The 21,384-nt window shown below is 34.1% G+C and overlaps 1 protein-coding gene across 12 annotated transcripts in view; it reads left to right on the top strand.

Moving 5' to 3' along the window:
* Nucleotides 1–21,384, top strand: part of ZEB2 (zinc finger E-box binding homeobox 2) — a 127,573-nt gene that overhangs the window by 86,884 nt on the left and 19,305 nt on the right. For all 12 annotated transcript variants that reach the window (XM_011354457.2, XM_011354462.2, XM_011354459.2 and 9 more), the window contains 2 exons: nt 558–815; nt 5,734–5,805. In XM_011354457.2, coding sequence (XP_011352759.1) covers nt 558–815; nt 5,734–5,805 — 330 coding nt within the window. The remainder of the gene's footprint in view (nt 1–557; nt 816–5,733; nt 5,806–21,384) is intronic.

Here is a 21,384-nt window from a genome sequence, read left to right on the forward strand (position 1 = left end):
GACGGTTGACGTAGAAGCAACAGTGAACATTTCATTGAGCAGGTTTGTGTATGTATTTGTGTATTTGGGGAAATAGATGGACATTTTGTATGTGCGTGTCTACTGTTTCTAGGAATAAAACCACAGCTAATACAGTGAAGTTGTGTCATATTTGTAGCACAACGTTTTATGGTAAACACTCTGTGTCTCTAAGCTAATAAAATTGTCATTTGCTGATCTATTTTTTAAGTTTCTATGGAGTATCAAAAGTGCATATTGCAATGTGTCTCTTTCATATGCAGTATAGACATATTTTCGAGTATATGTGCTTCTGTTGCTTTTTAAAATTTCTCAACTTTTTAGTAAAAGACTATTTAAAATCAGAAAGAGTACCCAGCTTTAATTGAATAAGAATAAAAATGCTAAAACATGAAAGATATTAATTATATTTTCCTGACATGGTTGAGTAATTAAGTAATGAAAATATTAATTATTTTCCATTTAACTAAACAATTAGGGGTGACTGATAGTTTTCAACAGAGTGTTTAGAGAGTGTGTGTTCTGTGCTTTCTCTTCAGTGGTGAACTATGACAATGTAGTGGACACGGGTTCCGAAACAGATGAGGAGGACAAGCTTCAAATTGCTGAGGAGGACGGGATTGCTAACCCTCTGGGCCAGGAGAGGAGTCCAGCTGGCGTGCCCGACCATGAGTCCTCCCCACACGTGAGCCAAGCTCTGTTGCCAAGAGAGGAAGAGGAAGATGAGATAAGGGAGGGTGGAGTGGAACATACCTGGCACAACAACGACATTCTGCAAGCCTCTGTAGATGGTCCAGGTAAGTGTCAAAAGCTACTTGGCCCCTTCCTGTGCCATCTTAAACTAATCTTTACTACCTTGTGGAATGTCCACAACAAAATAATTAAAATATTTCTTTCCATAGCCCTTGCAGAATAGAAATACCAAAGCTGGTGACAGATTATGAAGTGATAGTAGTGTTATCACATTACACCACTGACATCTTAGGAAGGGATTATGTGTCAGTTTTGATGCAAGTTGAATATGAACGACATTTTAAACACACAGCATGAAGTATTTGCACCACATTTATAATGTGCAAATTATATGGTATGATCAAGATCTGTACTTTCAGGATAGAAAATGGAAGCAAGCATAAAAACTCACAACTAACATAATTTTGAAAGTTTTGTGTGTAAATTATGTAGCAATATAAACCAAATAGCTGTCAGTTTAATGGAGTTTCAATGTCTGTCTGATACCTCCTATTGTAATTCAACCATCTAATCATTCCCTTTTGTTAAGTGTGAATGTGATTTCACACTTTTACCTGGTCAGGTAGCTTTCTTGTTATTTAACAGCTAAGTACTTGATAATGATTCCTGCTATTTGGTGGGAATCTCTGGAGAAGTAAAAATGGTCCAACGCCAGCTATAATAAAAACAAAGTAATTTATGTTCAAACTAAAACTTCAGATACTATCGTGCAAATGGAAAAAAGGCACTGGTTTAAAATTCACTTAAGCAGGAATATCGCTAAGGTATGAAATGATTAACAAAAGAATTAATCCGATTCCCTGAAACTCCCTCTACTCATCTTTACTTGGTAAGGTGGCCTGTAAAAAAATTTTAAATGGCCCCTCTAAGTCACTTTTGTGCCTCCTTGATCGCTATTCCCAAGACCCAGTGAGAGCTGTCATGATTTACCCCTCCTTGTTTTTTTCTCTTATGATATAAATAACAGTAGCTTTTTAATAAATAAGTGAAATGGGTGGGAAGGGAAATAAGTAAGCATAAGAGTCTACTTATTGCATGCCAATTATACTTTAATAAAAAAATTAAATAAAAAAAGAGTCTACCTATATGCTATTGTGATGTCGCAGACTGTAAAACATTGAACATAGGCAGAATAATTGTTTGGTATACTAGAAGGAGGATAATAAGAGTACTTCCACTAACTAAAGAAAATGAAATGTTAAAAAAAAAAAAAGAAAAAAAGACTGATGGCAGTTTGAGAGTAGCGTATTTGTTTTTCGTTTTCCTAACATACTGTGCCAAGTTTTGTACTCTTTCTGTTTCCAATTTTGCTTTCGGTGAAGGTTTCTCGAATCTCAGCAATCTTACACATAAACATTTATCGTTATATCCATTAAGACTTAAGGTTTTAGATTTTCAACTATGAGGGAGAACTCAGCCAAAGATGCTTGAAAGATAAATACGTTTAATTAGGGGCAGAGGATGATCATTAAAGGAAGTCTGACTGCTGCAGAAGTCATTAACAATCTTAAATGAAATTTTTATTTTTATGATAGCCATTTACATGTATAATAAGAGCCAATGATTCTTGGGAGCAGTGTGACAGAAACAGAGTGTGGCGAGAACTCATGTAAGACATACTATTTAAATGAGCTGGTGTTAGCTATTCATATTTGTTAATGAACTAGATATGCAGGGCTATAAGAATGAATGTTCTGATGCTTTAAATTTTAATATCTAGAAATCAAGGGTAAGGACCAATTACTAGAATTTCCACCCTTAAAGGAATAATTAATAACGACATAACAAATGTATGGCTCTAAACTTCTAAAAAGAAGTTTAATTTTCAAAAATTAAGATCAATAATTGAAAAAAGCCAAAACAGCAATATCGAGCTATAGTAGTTTCTGATCAAAGCAGCTTTTTGTGTTGGTCATGGATCATAATTCTAAATGTTTTAATTTACAATAACCCATATGAATGCATTACAAACCCTGTCATCACCTGTATTTAATGGTGCCTGTGATACAAATGAACAGGCTGTTCTTTGCTCTTACCTTTATGGTAAATAAGCTAGCATTCTGGAGTCTCAATAATTAAATAAAATGTAAATCCCTAATCTCATTTGGCTATTTGGACCAAGAAAGTTACCCGGCTATTACCTGTCTAGTTCTAATGATTAGTAGTGATTTATTGTTCTTTTTTTTTATTGTTCCAAAAGTGCTCTGATGTGGTGCCTTGATGTCTAATGAAAAGAAATTGGTCTTAAAAAGCTACTCATTGTTTATCCTGACTCTTAGATAACACATTTTTCTTCTGATAAAATATTTTTCTTTTATTGTTCAAAACACACAATATAGACAATAATTCTAATTCTGGTGCTGTTTTATTTAGTAGTGTTTTATCCCTGGTGCCTGGCTGTCTACCATCATACCTCAGCACATAGCTTTACTCTGAGATAAGCCCCTTCTCCTTTGCTCTTTCTCCCATGCTTTCTGTAGTTTGTCTGCAGGATGCAGGTTTTGAACTGAAGAGCGCAGTGGAGTTCTTACTGTGCCTTTCCGGTTCCAGCACAATCAAAGTTTTGTGTTTAGAATTGTCCTTGACATTCTTTCGTCCTACAATGGAGTGGACACAGTGTGCTGGAAACCATGACATCATTATCATTGACACAGACTTAAATAAATCACCTGCATCTTGGCTTCTTTCTGCTTATTCAAGGATTCTTCATCTTAAGGAAGAAAGTGCTCTTTATTTTTACAAACCTTCATCCCAAGGGTGACTGGAAAATGCAAACTTTTACAAGTGTTTTAAAAATAAATATACTATGTGGTTTTAGACACAGTATGCTGAGTCAGAGGTGTCTTGGAAATGTTTAAGGTTAGGCGTGAGGCAGAAAGACAGCCAGGACTGCCATTAATTCAGAGGAGATATTCCTCAACTGTGTATTATGTCTATCTGACTATGGATTCAAGTGAAAATTAAGTAGGCATATACATGGTATTTCTAATACATACCTGAAAAAGATTTAGTGTTTCATTTTCATAAATTGAGCTTGCTTTAAAAAAAAAAAAAAAAAAGGTTGATACTCAGTAAATTGAATCAAAGTACATTTTAGGAAACAGTGACACCGTCTCAGTTGCACAATCTTTGGTAGAAGAGAGTTATAACTAAATTATTACTACAGAAGGCGATGCACACAAAATGCCGACTATACGTTTATATACCCAGTACTTGATAATTTGGGAAGCAACCACCTACTGTAACTTCTCTTTACTTTTTCATAAGAAATGACAATGAGGAAGGAAGTGCAGCAGAAATCTTGAACATTACCACTATTATGCAAAAAAAAAAAAAAAAAATGCTGTTAACTGTTTTCCCCTCAGTGACTTGATCTCTCAGATGGAAAACTTATGATACTTCTGACTCTTAGCTACCAGAAATCACATGAGAAGAGCGAGGAAGAAAGACACAAAAGCTATATTTATATCTAGTACTGAACTTCTCAGAAATACCTTAATTTAATTCCTTGCAGAGACTGATAAAAATATCAGATGAGCGAGCTTTTTAACCGATCAATTATTACAATTGACAATACAATATTACTATATATTGAATTTCTAAATGTTTTATGCAAAACGCCCCTGTGAAAATCTTCCTCAAATAAGAGAGAAGTCCAGGGCCAAGAATGAATTTAAAGTGGTTGTGCAGTTTAAACAAATACCATTCACAATTATTCTGTCTATAATTCACTGGCATTAAATTAGCATCTATGTATTTTGCCTTAAGAAGTCCATGATTTTCGAGCTCTGAAACCATAAACAGAGAAGTTGCAAGACACTGCTTGAAAAACATGCATTGTAATTTTGCTGTAACATTTGCTAGAACTTGTTGTTTTATCAAATAATTATGACTAGAATGTGATGAATAAAGAATGATTGGGATAAATTTGGGAATTCAGAGACCTATTTATAAAGTTTCTCTTGTCTTAAGTAAAACGATTATCACAGAGAGATATTTTTCCTGGATCAATATTTAGTATTGTGAAAATACAGTGTTTAAAAGTTCATGCTTCATTTGCTTACTTGGAGAATTTTTAACTGTCAGCTGTCTTTCTCTGCCCTCTCACATACTTTACAGTTTTGTTGGCAGAAAATTCAAGAGTTCTTCTATTTTTCACACTCTCCCTATTTTAAAATATTGCAAATTTAGAAAATGGCCTTTTATCACTTATGAGTCCTCAACTTTAATGTTACATACTTTAATCTTCATCAGAACATTGAGTTGTTTTTATATCTATATAGTTTTCCTCAGAAAATAGCTTTGATTATCTACTACGGCATAAATAAGGAAGGGGAATACTTATGGAGTGGTAGAGAAGGAATAAGGAAGGTATATTTTAGAAGGTTAAATAAAAAAGTGAAACAGGTATTTTCAATACCTCTAGAATGCTTCTCTTATAAACTGGGCATTTCATATTTTGCTATGTAAGATTGGATTTCTAAAAAAGATACACTTGCATGGATTAATGCCATTATAGCTACTCCAAAGGGAGAAAAAGTATGGAAATAAAATAAGAAATTCTGACTTGCCACTAATCATCCAGGGTTACCAGAGGCATAGCAGTTAGTGTGTCTCTTCATAAGTAAAAATACTTAGTTGCTTTTGACTTTTATTGAAAAAAATCATATCTTTCCTCCTGTTTGTTACTAGAACAACCACCAGAAGAAAAGCCCTTCATTTGCCCCAAATAAACACCTCTGTTTTTCACAGCTTGCAGTAATGCTTAAGTAAATAAGTTCTTGTGCAGTTAGCACTATTGGATTCATTCAGATGCTTGAACAAAGCTATTGTTTAGAGGTTGACAACAAGCCTTTTCTCTGTTTTCCTTTAAAAGAATCTTTCTTGTTCCTGTGGTTGGCATGCTTAGTATAGTAAGCCTTTCTACAATTTTGAAATGCTAAAGATAATTTTCCCCCACAGAAGAAATGAAGGAAGACTATGACACTATGGGGCCTGAAGCCACGATCCAGACCACAGGTAACAATGGTACAGGTGAGTTAAGTTTACCGTGCTAAAATCATATTGTCCTGTGTCATGTGGATTCAGTGAGTCAGGGTAAGAAACACTGACCCTTCCATTTGTATCTCAGACTGAAGAAGTAAGTTGGATGTTGCAAGTCCCTTGTTTTGCTTCAAATCAGAACTCTCTATATTTTGATATTTTATTCAGCAGATATATCTTTCATTTATAAACTCCTAATCTGCCTATGAAAGCTGAAAAAGTGAATTGGATCCTTTCAAAGCATGAGTTTGGCAAATTTCTGGAAGTAATTTTTATTTTAAAACATGGCACAAATAATTTTAAAATCAGAATAAAATATGCCTCTTTTAGCCATCACTTGATATTAGTCATTGAGAATTCAAATGATATGGTGTAATTTCAATTGTAAAATGTTTTTTACAGAAAGATAAACCAAATTTTCATGAACGTTCCTTACAAAACTTGATTATCTAAGTTCCTTTTTATTCCATCTTCACTTTCAATTCTCATTACCCTTTAGCCCCTCTAAATAATATTTTCTAGACAGAAATTTTAAAAAGCACTGACAATTTCATTTCTATTTAATGAAGCTAAAAAATTTACAATACGGAAGCAGTAAGTGGCATTTTGTTTTCCTCTGCCACTGCTATAGAGCGGAGTTTTAGGACAATTGTGAAAGTCCATGTCCTTTCCCAAAAACTGAACAGCGTCCTCTCTCACATTCTCACGTCACCAGCGCAAATTTACATCGACTCACTATGTTTATCTCTCTTTTCCTGAATAAGGCTTATGTTTAAAACAATCCTTCACACTACCATTACAAATATTAGCATAGTGCCCAGTATAAGGTTAGCTTCCAAAACAAACCGCCCCCCCTCAAAAAAAATCACTTAACTACTTCCATTCAACTTGGCACTGAAAAAAAAGTTACAGTTTTATGAACTTTTAGAAACATAAATAATTAAGATGACATTCGTATCTCTTTTATGTTGATACACATCATAATAAACTGTTCATGCTGTGCTTCTATTTAGAATGCTCTTATTAATAACTTACAAGGCACTAATTCACTTTCTTGGGTGTAAAATAAGAGAAATAATGAAAAATTGTAATTTTTCTTTCATTTGAATAATGTTAAGGTACAAAAATAAAACTGTGGAAGTTGGGATTGTGAAATATGGGATCATAGAGAAAGTGTAGCATTAGGAACCAATAATCCTGATTTTTAGGTACAGCTCTGGCCATAACTAGATTGTGACCTTGGGCAAGTCAGTTACCTCTTTGGAACTCACTTTCTACACCTGAAAAATGAATAAATTGAATAGGTTGCTTCTTAAGAATATTTTAGTTTTAATATTCTATGTTGCAGAAGTACCCTCACCATGTAAAATAGAAACAAGACAAAATAACTTTATTTAAAAACATAATAATAAAGAGATAGTATAAATTGATTGATTTCCCAATTCATGAGATCAAAAGTGGCTTCAGGTTCCTTTTAAAAATAATATTAAATTTTAACTTCAAACATAAATAAATTCTAATTTTTATTAACTTTATAGGCATTGAAAGTGTCAAAAAAGGTAAATATATCTCACAAAGTGACAATTTAGCAGGTGTTTTACACACTTAAAGTCTAAAATAAGGTTAATAAAAATTGTTCCTATTCAGATTTCAGAATCCATTTTAAATGTTCTTTCACCTAGCTTTAAGATCCCTTTTTCTCATAATGCTTACTATTCCTTATAGTTCATATGTAATCAGTCAATAAATAAATCAGTAAGTATTCATTGAATATCTTCTATATATCCGCTGTTGTGTGTATGTGTGGTAGAAGATGGGTCAGATAGCATAAGACATGGTTATTCTTTAATTTGGAATATGAGACTGATGCAAGAAAAAATTATGAACAATAAATGAAAATATGTGATAAATATGCAGCATATGTAGGAACCAAAATTATTTCAAATTACGGAATTGGGAAAGATCCTATATGGTTAGTATTTAGAAAAGGTTTTACAGAGGAGGTGAAATTTGAACTAAGTACATTTTCAGTAGTCATAAGAGAGAGAGGAAGGACTTTCTAGCAGAAAAGGAGTATGTTAGCCAAGGAAGGAAATTGTGATACTTATTCAGAGGATAGTTAGTAAAATAATTTGTCTGAATCAGAGGGTCCTAGGAGACAATTCATGGGAAATGAAGTGAGACATTTAAGTTGAAGCTAGCTGATGGAGAATATAAATTATCAAACAAGAGTTTGGGTCATGTTATACTACCATGATTTCTGTAGGGGAAAAACCAGACTTTGAGAGACCAACTGGAAGTCATTGTAGTTATTCAGGTGTGAAGTGGTAAAAAGCTTGTCTTAGGGTGGTGACAGTGGTGAAATCAGCAACATGACTTCTTACAACTAATTGATTCTCTGGGTGATGGAGTCAAAATGGCTTCAAGAGATTACAAATCTGCATGTTTAGAACATCACAATACTTGCCATTTCTAGGTAGTCTGAAGAAAGATCCAGTTTTGGAAAAAAGACTTTTAGCTGGTCTTTAGACATAAGTATTTTCATATAAAAGTTATGTAAAGTTATATAAAAGATAAATATATATGAGAATATGAAAATGTCCATTGAAAATGAGGAATTGAAACCCAGGAAGTCGAGGCTGATTATAGAAATTTGAGAGTCATGCAAATACATTCAGTACTATAGTATTTAACATCTTGGGACATAGTCTCATAGAGACTTACTATTGAGATTGTTTTCATTGAAACAAGTAGAAAGCTGAGACCAGGGCTGCTGGTAGGTTGGAAGAAAATTTGAATTTTCTTTCAAATTCATTGAAAGAAAATAGACTGTAACAGAAAAAAAAAAAAAATTAAACATCCAGAAGCAAAAATAAGAAAGTTTCAAAAAGAAGAGAATGGTCAAGTCAATCAAAAGATTCAAATAACTACAATTGTGAAAGAATGCTAAGCAAATACTTTGGACTTGGTAATTAAGAACCTACTGCTGATCCTTAGTTTATAGCTGTGCGCCTTTTAGAGAATAAATACGTGTCTCTTCCCAACCATAAGTTTACTGCTTCTTAGCTCTAGCATCTTTTTGGAAGCTAAACACATGCGGAACTGAAATAAGACATCTTTTCTAGTTGGAATTACTTATTAATGGACCATATTTTTCTCTTCATTCAAGTCCTTCTGACATTCTCTAGACATCCCAACTTAAATGATATTTTTCTGCAATGAACTCATAGAACAAATCAGCTAACCTTGTCATAGGTGCTATAGTGTGTTGTTAATTAATGTGTTGTCTTTTCTAAATTAGATTGCTAACTTTGAAAACATGGATTATTTTTTAGGCTACCACATTGGTTATAAGAGTTTCTTAAAATTAATAAGCTCTCAATAAATGTTTGTATTAATGAATAAATATGGAATCATCAAATATCAAGATACCATTGTTCTTTTCTAATCAAAGCAGAACTAACAGACATTGGAATAGATAAATTTTAAACAAGTTAAACAAATATTCTTATAGAAAGTGTTGTTATTAACTGGAATAACTTGTCAAAGAAAAACAAAGAAAACACCTCTAATATTTCTTGCTGAATACTCAACACATATTTCATTTCTAACTAAAAGTAAGGAATTGACTTCTGAAATTCTTCCTCAATTCTAAATATCTATTAAATAGTAAAATTTAACTAACTTTATATAAATAGATAAAGTAGTCCTTTAGGAATCTAACAGCATCTCCTTCCTAGTATATTCTGCTGAGTTTAAAGCTATGAAAAGTAGTAGGAAAGTTTAGTTGAATGGAATCACAGAATTCTAAAATTGAAAGTTATACAAAAATTCCTTAACTGTAATTCGATAGTTGAAGAAACTAGTTAAAAATGACACATAGCTGGTGGCGTACTTGGGGATAAAGTAAATCAGCTGACATATCCTTTTGCCTCAGAAGATTTTTACCACTCTAAGGAGCTGATCCTGCTAAAAAAATAAATACTATGGTATCATCTTTGACTCTTACCTACTTTGTCTAATTAGTCATCAAGTACTATCAATTCTACTGTCACAAATATTGTATATCATTCGTATATCATTTTTTTCACTGTCCTAATTTAAATCCTCATCTTTCATTTGAGCTATTACATATCTTGTTAACCAGGCCCCCTGTTTTCAATCCCTAATTTCTTCAACACAGTCTTTACACTAATAAAGTTAATTTGAAATTGTTTTCCTAACACTTAGGGAAGATGAATAACTGTCATTCATCCCCCACTCCATTTCATACTCAATCTTGTATGGTTCTCCATTGTTTTCAGAATGAATTGGCGTTTGAGCTGAGCTGGCACCCTCCCTTTTGCCTTTAATACCACTTTTCAGAGTATGCCTCAGCTCTGAAAGACTGTTTACCATTTATACTCCTTTGCTTTTGCTCATGGTTTTTCTTCAACCTAGAAAGCCACTCATTCTTTCTTAGCCTGACAGCATCATACACATTTTTAAAGGCCATCTATACCAGGAAGCCATTTAACAGACTCCCACTCAGTATTAACCACTCATTCATTTGAAGGCCTTCTTATAGAATTTATTTCACTCTCTCTCTCTCATTATACTTAGTCACCTGCAGGTGTGTTTCTTCCCACTAGATTGTAAGCTTGTTGAGGGCAGGAATAGTATGAGGTTTTCACCATTTTATCACCATAGATCTTGGAATGGTCTCAATCAGAAAGAGTTTTTGAAGAAATGAGGGAGTGAATGAGAGATAAACAACACTTGACTTCTCTTTCATCTTTCTAGGCTGACATAGTTTTAACACCTGACTGAAATAACCAACCAGACATTTTCATCTCTGATTATTCTAGTCTCAAGCAAGAAAGGCTCAGTTACATTTGATTGGTATCTAGACTTCATGTCTTCCTCTATTTTGTCAGTTCACCTTTTTTTAAAAAAAAAAAATAATTTTTTTCTCATTGTCGAAATTCCATTTTTAAAATCCCCAATGCACCTTAGTACCTATAGGAAAAAACCCACATTCTCCACAGTATTAAGTGCCATCCATTTCATACCAACGATGTTCCATTCTTGTCAGAGCAAATCCCTTGGTACTGTCAAGAAGGAATCACATTTATACCAACCCAAATCTCTGCTATTCCTTGAGACCCTATTCTCTCCCTTTCATCCCGTCCTCCCAATTCTACCTACCTTTCTGTTCTTCAGGGCCAGCTCACATCCCATTTCGTTACTGTAGTCATACTTGAACAACTCAAACCACATCAGTCTGTTCCTTCTCTGAAATTCCATAGCCCTCAGGTGCACACCACTAATTTTAGCATGTTGAATTGTTCCTCTTTATATTATTTGTATCTATTTCACCTAGTTAATTTCATGAAGACAAGAGATTTCTCCAGCTATAAAACAGGGGTAGATTATCATGATATCTACTTCATAGGATTATTGAGGTAATTAAATACATAATGTATATATTGGCCTTGTAATTGCCCCAAAAATGCTTGCTTTAAGAAAAAGCAAGTATATTCCTTGTTTACCTCAAAGTGCCCAGTATAGCTGTAAACACAAATAATATACATTTTGACTGGTGAAATGAATGGGCAAATAAGCGAACGAATGAATATTTGGTGGAAATGGACTCTGAGAAGGAAGCCTTGATAGGAAAAACATTCCCTGTGGAGAGAATTAAGTCCAGCATCTTCAGAGAGTAAAACCAGGATTTAAGTTCCTGAAACCAGCTTGTTAAAGGCAAAGAACAACAGCCTAAAATATCACTACTCTTTACAACAGAGTTAGATTAACAACAGCACAACAAAATTGACTAAAAACAACATAAAGCCTTGCAAACTCTGATTTATATTAATAAGTTTCCACATTGCATTTAATGTCACTACATTTGTTTTAAGTTGTAAAAATGAAAGAAAAGTGTATGTTTTAACGCATTAGAGAAGGAATGCATTTTTACAAAGAACTTTACATCTTCCAGATATTAATTGGATTCAAAATCAGAATGAAATTAGTAGGTAGAATTTTTAAGAATGTGTGAAAGTACTATTTTCCAAGAAGATTAGAGAAATGGAAAAACGGGAGCGTTATAAACGTGAGTTTGCTGATGCACTAGTAGTAACAAGGATCTCTCTTAGGTGCATGGTGATCATTAACATTAATGCGGTTCCATGTGCATATCAAGACCCAAATAGGCCCCTGTTGTTTCCTCTTTGAAAGTGTGAAAGTTATATTCACTCAGACAATCTACTACTCTAGTTATAAAGGGCTATTAATAACCTCCTGCATCTTTGCTTCTTTTGCTGGGAAAAGAAAAGCACCTTACATCTAGAAACTCGGCAAGGCCAATTTAGGTCTCAGTTCTTAATCTCACATAATGCAAGAAAATTATTGTCCAAGAAGGAACTATGTTGACTATAATCATTAAACATGCTTCCAATATTTTAAGAATAATATATAAGTGCTTTTACATAGGAAAGGCAAATGTTGTTTCGAGACGTTCCAGATTCTGGAGTCAAATAAACTACATTTGAATTTTGTCTCTACCAGTTATTAGTTACATGAACTTGAATGTATAATAAGCCTTCATTTCCACACCAGTGAAGTGGACATAATAATTTCCTGTGTACGAAGTTTCATTGTAGGGATTAATGGTAAAGCATTTTTAAAGTACCTATTAAAAAGCCTGACATATAGTAGATACCCATTACGTTTTGTTTTGTTTCTGCCAGTTCGTTTGCATCTACAAGTAAGTTTTAAACCATTTTTGTTCATTAAGAAATAAATGCATTCTGAACCATTTTCTCCTTTCGCCCTGGTTTTTCATTAACTTCTTCTCTAGAAAACAAAAATACAGTATTTAACAAATTTGTAATAGAAGGACTAACCACTCAATTTTAAGAGCCTTTGCCAATTAACTTCCTTTAACATCTTGGAAAACTACCCAGACAAGTTGTGGGACAAGTTTATTTTCACTGCTCCGACAATGCATTTGAAGTTAAAGTATGAACATTAAAAAGTAATAGCTTAGTTTTCTATCTCACTTCATTTTATCTAGCATCCTTTTTTAAATGTAGGAGAGGATTTAGTAGTATTTATAATGTTTGTGTGCAATGATGAAAGCTGTCAGAGATTTTTTTCTTCACATGGTCATTGACGGGCATCAGGGATCATATCTTTTTTTTCTTCCTGTTCTGGATAACAATGAAATAAACAAATAATAAAATGTCACTTATTAATAACCACTAAGATAATTACATTCATTCTTTTTAGTCAGAGTATTCTTTTTGTGCAGAATTTGACCTGAGGCTTGAGAAAGAAACTTTAGAGAAATAGTAAGTTTATTTTCAATCCTTAAGAAATGAAAAATCTTATGGTACCAATAGGAAAAATCATAATAATGGAAAAGCAAAATTTACAAATAAATAATTATAACCTCATTTGCTATTCAGATCAATAGTCACTTAGGGAGACCCTACTAAGCGCATTTTGTTAAGTGTCATTAAAGATACGATGAATAATCACTGTCATTAAGGACTTACATTCAGTTGGGCCAATGAAACAATCGTAGATGAAAAATAATATGTGTAAAATGTTTATCACAATGTTAGACATAATAAATATTTAATCATTGCTAACCATTGTTGTTATTAATAATAATAACATATGGATTAATGATGTTTTATTTGAAACACAACAAGCTATGTAGGTTCAAGTGAAAAGTGTTCAGTATTGTGGAGGGCTCCTGACAGAGCATGGAGTAAAATATTGGAGACATGAAAATAGAGAGGTGCCTTAGGAGACAGCAAATTTCAGGGAAGGTTTTCTTCAGAACAAAGGCTTATTGAACATGCCTCTATGAGAAAGAGAGAAAGAGCAAAATGTAAGAAAAAGTTATCAGCAGAGTGAGGGTATAGCTTTAGATGGTTGCCTTGGCTATGGGCAGAGACATCTTTTTTTTTTCTTATAGCAATAAGATCAAAAAAGGAAGGGAGAATAATGGTAGAGAGATTTTGGTTGACTTTAAAGTAGTTTAGGGAATTCACATCCTATGGGTTGCATTCTTTGAAGTAAGGGGTAAAAGAACTTAGTTGAAAATAGGGGATTGAGAAAAGGTTGGAATCTTGAGAAGTGGAAATTTAGAGTAATTGCTGTGGACAATGTATGGAGATTCGATTATCATACAAAAGAATATTCTACTTTGGTAACATAGACCGAAACAAGTCAATATAATGGTTTAAGTTTCTTTAGACATTTTGGATACTCTAGGAGCAGGAAAATTTGGCTGGATTTCAGTCTGACAAGGTAAGAATCCCTGAAGAATAAAGGGCCGGAAAGAAAGTGATTTCAAGCTCTAGAGTGAATTGAGGCAAGTATAAAATCAGAACAGGTGAAATGGACTGGGGGACTTATCAGGGCCTAATTATCACAACAAAGTACCTCTTTCAAGGGAATGAAGAACTGAATAACGGGCAGAGTGTTGAAGGGCAGAAAATTGAAAGCAGAGAGTATAAGTTCCAAGTTCCAGTTCAGAGAGATGGAATTAGCCCAGTACCATGGTGTAGCTATCCATGTTGTTGGACATCCATGTTCATGGACTGTCTTTAGAGTAATGACGTTTTTCAGAATGATAGTAATGGCAGCCTGGGGTCACTTTACTTGTGCGATATAGGCAGTGTCATAAAACATGATGGAGAATGGATGACTTAACTTTGAAAAATTACCATTACAGATTGGAGGCTTTTTGAGGGTAGAAGTTAAGTTTGCTTTTTTCCATCTTCCCTCTCAGTAAACAGAGTGTTTATGCAGCCTTGATGGTTTTATAAATAGGTTATTTGTTGAATAAATGAATAAAGGAATAAGCAAATAAATGATGAGCAATTTAATAAAATAGGAATGCTGGTTTGAAACAGTAATGTGAATTAAGGAGAATGTTGACCCATCCACTCTGCTCTGTGTGTTAAGACAGATGAATGCAGGGGTAGCTCTGGGGAAAAGGTCTGTGAGGGATAGGATGTTATCAAGGAATGATACAGTTTAATTTAATCTGAAGAAGTGGAACGCATATAGGAGGATATCATTAAGTATGTGGGGGGATAAACAAGTGATATCTGAAATGGGAAAGCAAAATGAACCGTGAATAAAGTCTCTAGTCCTAAGTTCAGCTTGAGACATTTTTTATTTACTATAACCATAATAGTTAATGAAAATTCACCTTTGCAAGGTGCTTTGTAAAGTTATTCTGTATTGAGTGCTTTTAGAAACATGATTAAAAATAAGAAATATCCAAATTAGGAACATACAACCCTTAAATATTAAACAGAAATTTTAAATAAGCATCTGGAGTGGAGAATTGGAAGAACTTTTGTGATGATTTTGCTTTACCCCAATAGAATTAGATATGGATCACCCAGTAAAATAAATAAATAAGTAAATGAGCATAGGATTCAGAAGAGCAGGAACACAAAAAGAAAAATAGAGGAAGAAAAGATTTAAATATTAATATTTTCTTTATATTGAAGTGGCATTTACATAGGCTTTTCCTATACTAATTTTATGGTGTTATATGTTGTTGTTTAGAACTACGTATAATGTCCTAGTGACCCTCTCAGCATCTAGAACCTATTCAAATCATATCCAATTAGTTAGACTTCACAAAAACCAAAAAGATGGGATTCTCTCTCTCTCTTTCTCTCTCTCTCTTTTTCTCTCTCTCTCCCTCTCTCTCTCTCTCTCTCTCTCTCTCTCTCTCTCTCTCTCTCATAATGAGTCATTATGATATAGCTGAAAAAGTAATGGGTTAGGAATCAAGGTACATGAAGTCTCCATCCAGCTCTTCAAGAAATTATTTGTGTAACTTTGCATGAGTCATGAACCTCACTGTACCTTAGTTGTATCATCTGTTAAATGAGATTAGACTAGAAATTTTGGACTCCCCCCACCCTATCCTTTCTTCTAATGAGATTTTTACCATAAAGCATGACCAGAGAAAACAAAAAGCAAGGGCTACACTAGTTGGCGTAGTATTAGAGGCTGTGCCTCATGTCACATCCAGGGCCAGCATACTGGTCATGAGACCTGCACAGTCACACAGGGCCTTGTGCTTAGAAGGGCCTCACCCTTGGTTTAATGCTCTGTTGTTGACATTTAGCATTGGGCCCCGCAAATTATGTAACTATTCCTGTTTATACCTCATAAAAGCATTAAGATAATAACTGAGTATCAACCAGGATGGGAAGGAGTGGGATCAGGGGTTCATGTCCTAGAGTACCACTTAGAAATGCCAATTCTGTCCAGCTTTACAGAGTCCTTTCGGTGTCTCCAGAATAACTGAATACCAGGTGAAGATCTAAAACTAGATTGCAAATTTTGCTTGAGCAAGAAACTCATAGAGCAGGGTATAACTCTCCCGATGTTGATAATTGATAATATTATTGATAAAGTTAGCAGGTTAGCAAATGGTTAGGCCTCGTTAAACATGAATTCTGTGAGTCATATAATTAGCAGAGAGAAAGTAGGGAAAAGAGTAAGAAAGTTTCTGCATTTTTATTATCTTCTTGGTTTAATAACTTCTAATTCCTCTTATTACTCTCATATAGAGTCTAAATTAAAACTTTTAAATTGGACAGTTTTCTAACATGGGTAACAGAAGCCACACAACTTTGATCATGATGTATTATTTCTCAGCAAGGGTTAAGTGGATGTATAGTGTTCATCAATTGTGCAAGATCGGTTTATCAGATAATTCGGTTAGTACCTAAATACTTAACAAGGAGAGAATCATGCTATTATAAAGTATGTCATTTTTTTAATATGTTTGTTGCATTTATATATGATGGAAGAGTTTTGCCATCCAGTCAGATATGTCATGCAAATTATCATTTTAAAAAATTTTTAGTTAATTTCATACAATGAGTTTTCAGAACTAAAGTAGAAAAAATAATATGTTCTAGCAGAGCGAAAAACAGAAGTAGCAGTTGGCAGGTTAGACAGGAGGGTCATTTTCAGACTATAATCACTATACACCAAGAAGAGCCTGTCACTTTCTAGCTAATGAATGCTGTGGTTTTATTAGCTTTGTTTGTGATTAGGAGCAGCTATCTACACTTCACAGCAAGAGTTCCCATAAGAAATAACTGATATCCCAAGCTTCTTGAGTGTCTCCTTCATTCATTCAACAAATATTTAATAAACACTGTTTTCCTTGTGACGTCGTCTGTGGTTTCCAGGCAGCTCCAAAATATTTTGCCTTAATCTGTTTATGTGGTTCGTCCATCAGAAAGCTGTGTTGATTTGAGTTTTTAATTGAAAAGAATACAGATAAAACTTTCTAGGCCTAGCCAGTGAATAAAAAAGCTAATTGATTAGGGCACTTAATTAACTGAAATTATGGAATTCTGAAACTTCAGAGACACCCCAGAAACCATATACTGTCATTTTACGGATGAGGCTATTGATATTAAAATATATAAATAGCTCAGTTAATATGAGGAGTTCAATGACCCTGAACTTGGTCTAATTTTTAGTTATTGAGCATTAGCTGTGTACCAGGCACTGTACTAGGCACTGTTAATAGAAAGCTGAATAAGACTTGATCTATACCTTTATTAGGTCACAGACATGTAAATGAAAGATTACAATGTGATGTGATAAGTTTAAAAATGGAGATATCCAGGTTATATTTAGTAAATGCAAATGGAGGGTATGAACTCAAGTAGAGATAGTCAGGAAGGCTACTTCACATGGGAGTAATTCTGTGCTGTTTCCCAAAACCATATTACTGAATGCCTTATTTAGCCAGATGAGGCAGAGAATTGAATTCCTAGAGTAGTGATTCTTAAACGGGGCATGCATCAGAAGCTCCTGAAGGGCTTGTTAAAATACAGATTGTTGATTTCATAGGTCTGGGGTGGATCCCAACAACTTGCATTTCAAACAGGTTCCCAAGTAATACTGATGCTACAAGCCTGGAGACCACATTCTGAAAAACACTGACCTAAAGCATCCTTACATGTCGTATGTCTCTACAGAAAGCCTATGAAAAGCTCACTGAATTGTTGGGCAAAAGCACCTTACTTCATAAACCCCTCTAAAATGTAATAAAATAATCTAAGGGTCTTTTCGGTAATATACCGATTCCAAATTCTTAGATTCCACAGTGATGTGAAAGATAATACATATTATCTAACAGGAATTTTTTTTTTAAAGGCATGAATTCTGAATGGATATATAACAATCAAAACCGTCTAACAGTGGTAGTCTCTAAATCTCGATATTCACAATCCCCTAACATAAACCTCACTTTAAAATTAGACTGTCCCTGACTGGGCTGCTTCCTGCTGTTTAGGGAGATATTTGATCCTGCAGAGTAGTACAGATTCCCATCTCTCTGTTCCTTCTGCAACTCTCTTTCCTAAAGCTCTTACACATGGGGAACTCTCACTGGTATCTGAACACGTGTTCCTGGGAGAAAGCCATGTCAGAGCAGACATGGAGAGACTAACCCAGATGCTGTACAAATTCCCAAGAAGAGAAGAGAACTTTGTTGCTCTTGACGAGCCTTGCATGGCTTTACGCACACCTCTGTAGCTGTTGGAGACTCTGTTGGGCTGCCTGTGTAGCTGGGTAATGAGGAAAAGATCACCCTCTTCCCTCATGGTTGTTTTTAGATACCTGGTGCCAATATGTATTTTGGAAACCTGCAGAAATGCACACATGCATTTTTAATGACGAAATGCTTATATTCCATTTAATTAGTCAACTTTAAACAAAGTAGTCATGAGAATTTATAAACCTCAACAAATGCCGAGGATGGGCTTCTTTAAACTAAAAAATGTAATATCAGTGACGAAATTAAAAATAATCTATGTTTTCTTAACTAAAATGTCGTTAATAAAGACACTAATTTTCAAAAAGATGATGAATATAGTCACCTAGATTTGGGATTGCTTCTTCCAGTCCTTTTGCTTGAATGTATAAAGTGAGTGAAATCCAGATTATATAACAAATGTATAATTTCTATGTTATACTGAAGAAGTCTCTGTGTATGTATACGTGGATACATATTTATGTATTTACATGTCTGTATATTGCAGAATTACAACCATTTTATATACATGTCTCTAAAGATGAGAATCGCAGAAGAAAAATATTATCAGTCAACATCATTGTGTCCTCATCCCCAAGCACACTCTCTGGCACTAGTAGGCACTCAATAAATAGTTATTAAACAAAGAAATGGATGAGTGATTCTACTCGATTTTTTACATATACTTGCTTCAGCTCTTCTAGACCCTCCAAGATATTTTCCTTTACAAGAGAATTATTTATTCATTTTAATGTTTATTAAAATGGCTTAGCATAATATTCAAATATATTTCTTTAATTTTTAATGAAAATTTAAAACATGCTGGATACTAGACAAGTGATAATAGAGTACCTGTTTTCCTACATGAACACAAGCTCGTTACAAATAAAATAAATGGTGAGGTAATAAAAGTAAAGAGAGGGAAACAAAAAAAAAAAGAGAAGGATTAAGTATTGAGATCTCATTGTAATGAACTACTTGTAAATACTAAGTAAAACTCGCTGTTAAGAATCTTTGAGAAAGTACCCTAAGACAACCACGGGGGTGGTGACTGATTTGAAGGGCAATATTTCTCTTTTATTTAGAGTTCTGTTACCATTGCTTGTTTTTTAGGCAATAGTTTTTAAAATCAGTCCATATTAATATTTACCATTATCTACCTAAAAATATGAATATCTATCTAAGCTAGAAATAAAGATATTTATGAAAGTATCGTTAATGCAACATTAGTAAGAAGGACCACCATATTTACAAGAAATTTGAGGCTTTTCTGAGTTGAAGGGACCTAGAAATTTACCCTAACAATATTAAAATACATGGCTATGAGGAAGCATTTTTAATTAATTAAAATATATTTTTTTTTAGATAAAGAAAAGTTTACTTGACCTTAGGGAAGGTTGAGATATTTGCAAGACATTAGGGTAAATTTTAGGACTAAATGCAAAATCTCTGGAGAAGGTATGGGAAGAAATTACTTGAGGTTTCTTGTGAATTTTTATTACGGCTTGATCATAAATATCATGCAAATATCCTTTGTCAGTGTGTTTTGGCAGTTTTTCCAAGGAGACCAAGGAATGAAGAGGATTACTGGTGGTGGGATGGGGGGGCGAGAAAGAAAATGAGGTTGACTTTAGACTAGAAAAATGCAGTGGGGAATTCTATAACTTTCTAGCAAATTTTCTACTCATTCCTGTGTCCACTCTACAATATTACAAAATCTTTGCAAAAATCAAAATTGTGAACTTCAAAATAGAATCAAAACTTCATCCTTCCCAACAATTTGAGAATAACCAATATGTAATTCTATAATTTCTTCTAGTATTGTAATAATCAGGGTGATTGAGAGTCTAAGAGACTGAAACACAACATAGCCAAAGTTAGCAAAGGGAGAGTTCGAGCTCACAGAATCTAAGGAGGGTTGACAACAGAGCCCCTGGAAGGACAGAGGTGCAGCTTGGCCTCAGGAGCAAATACTGTCCAGACCTGCCATCTTGTCTCTACTTTTCTCTGTATATCTGTTTCATTCTCTCTCTTCTTCAGTCCTCTTACTTTACATGGGATATATCAATTCCTTTGTTCTACATTTTATAACTACAGTCACTTGAGAGAAAAAAAAACTGCTTTGATATTCTTTTTGGAACAAAGTCCTAAAATCATAGGGAAGGGATTTACTGAGTTCAGTTGGATTTACTGGCTATCTCTGGACCAATCAATAATTTTGCCTGGAGAATGGAGGTCTATGATTGGTTCACTTCAGGTCTATGATTAGTTCACTTCAGATTAATTCACTGTGTCTAGGGGAGCAAGATCATGCAATGACGTGGCAGCTGCCTTACATATCACAAGATTTGACAATCGAGAAAGTGGGAAACCGTTCTCAAGCAAGGAGAATGTTGTGGTGCTGAGTAGGAAAATCATGTTATTGGCACCCATAGCAACACCAGGGAAAACCCACATTATATCCAGGATGGTTATACCTAGTTCATGGAAAGCTAGACTCCAGCCCACTTAAGCGAGTCTGGATACTGAAACACATAAGTAATAGCATATCTGTACCACAAGAAGAAAAATCCTTATGGAGTAAATAGATGTAAATGATTGAGTGCTGTCTTCTTCATGAAACTATTTTCGAATACTTGTATAGGCCTTATTGAACTTTTTAATGTTCCCTCCCACCCCCTATTATTCTATCACCCATCTGGGTCTACACATAGCCATTGCAATACTATTGACTGTATTCCCTATGCTGTACTCTACATCTCCATGAGTATTTTTTAACTACTAATTTGTACTTCTTCAACACTGTACCTTTTTCTCTCAACCCCCTACTCTTCCTCCCCTCTGGCAGTCACCAGATTGTGACTCTTGCAAATATTGATAATTTCCGCTACTGTTTATCACCTAATTGTTCTACAGTTACTTGAATAGTAGGTCTAAGTTTCTAGCTCAACTGTAGGTACTTTATTTTATGTTTCCTTTTACTA

Source organism: Pteropus vampyrus, unplaced genomic scaffold, assembly GCF_000151845.1.
Source record: "Pteropus vampyrus isolate Shadow unplaced genomic scaffold, Pvam_2.0 Scaffold17, whole genome shotgun sequence".
Lineage (NCBI taxonomy): Eukaryota > Metazoa > Chordata > Mammalia > Chiroptera > Pteropodidae > Pteropus > Pteropus vampyrus.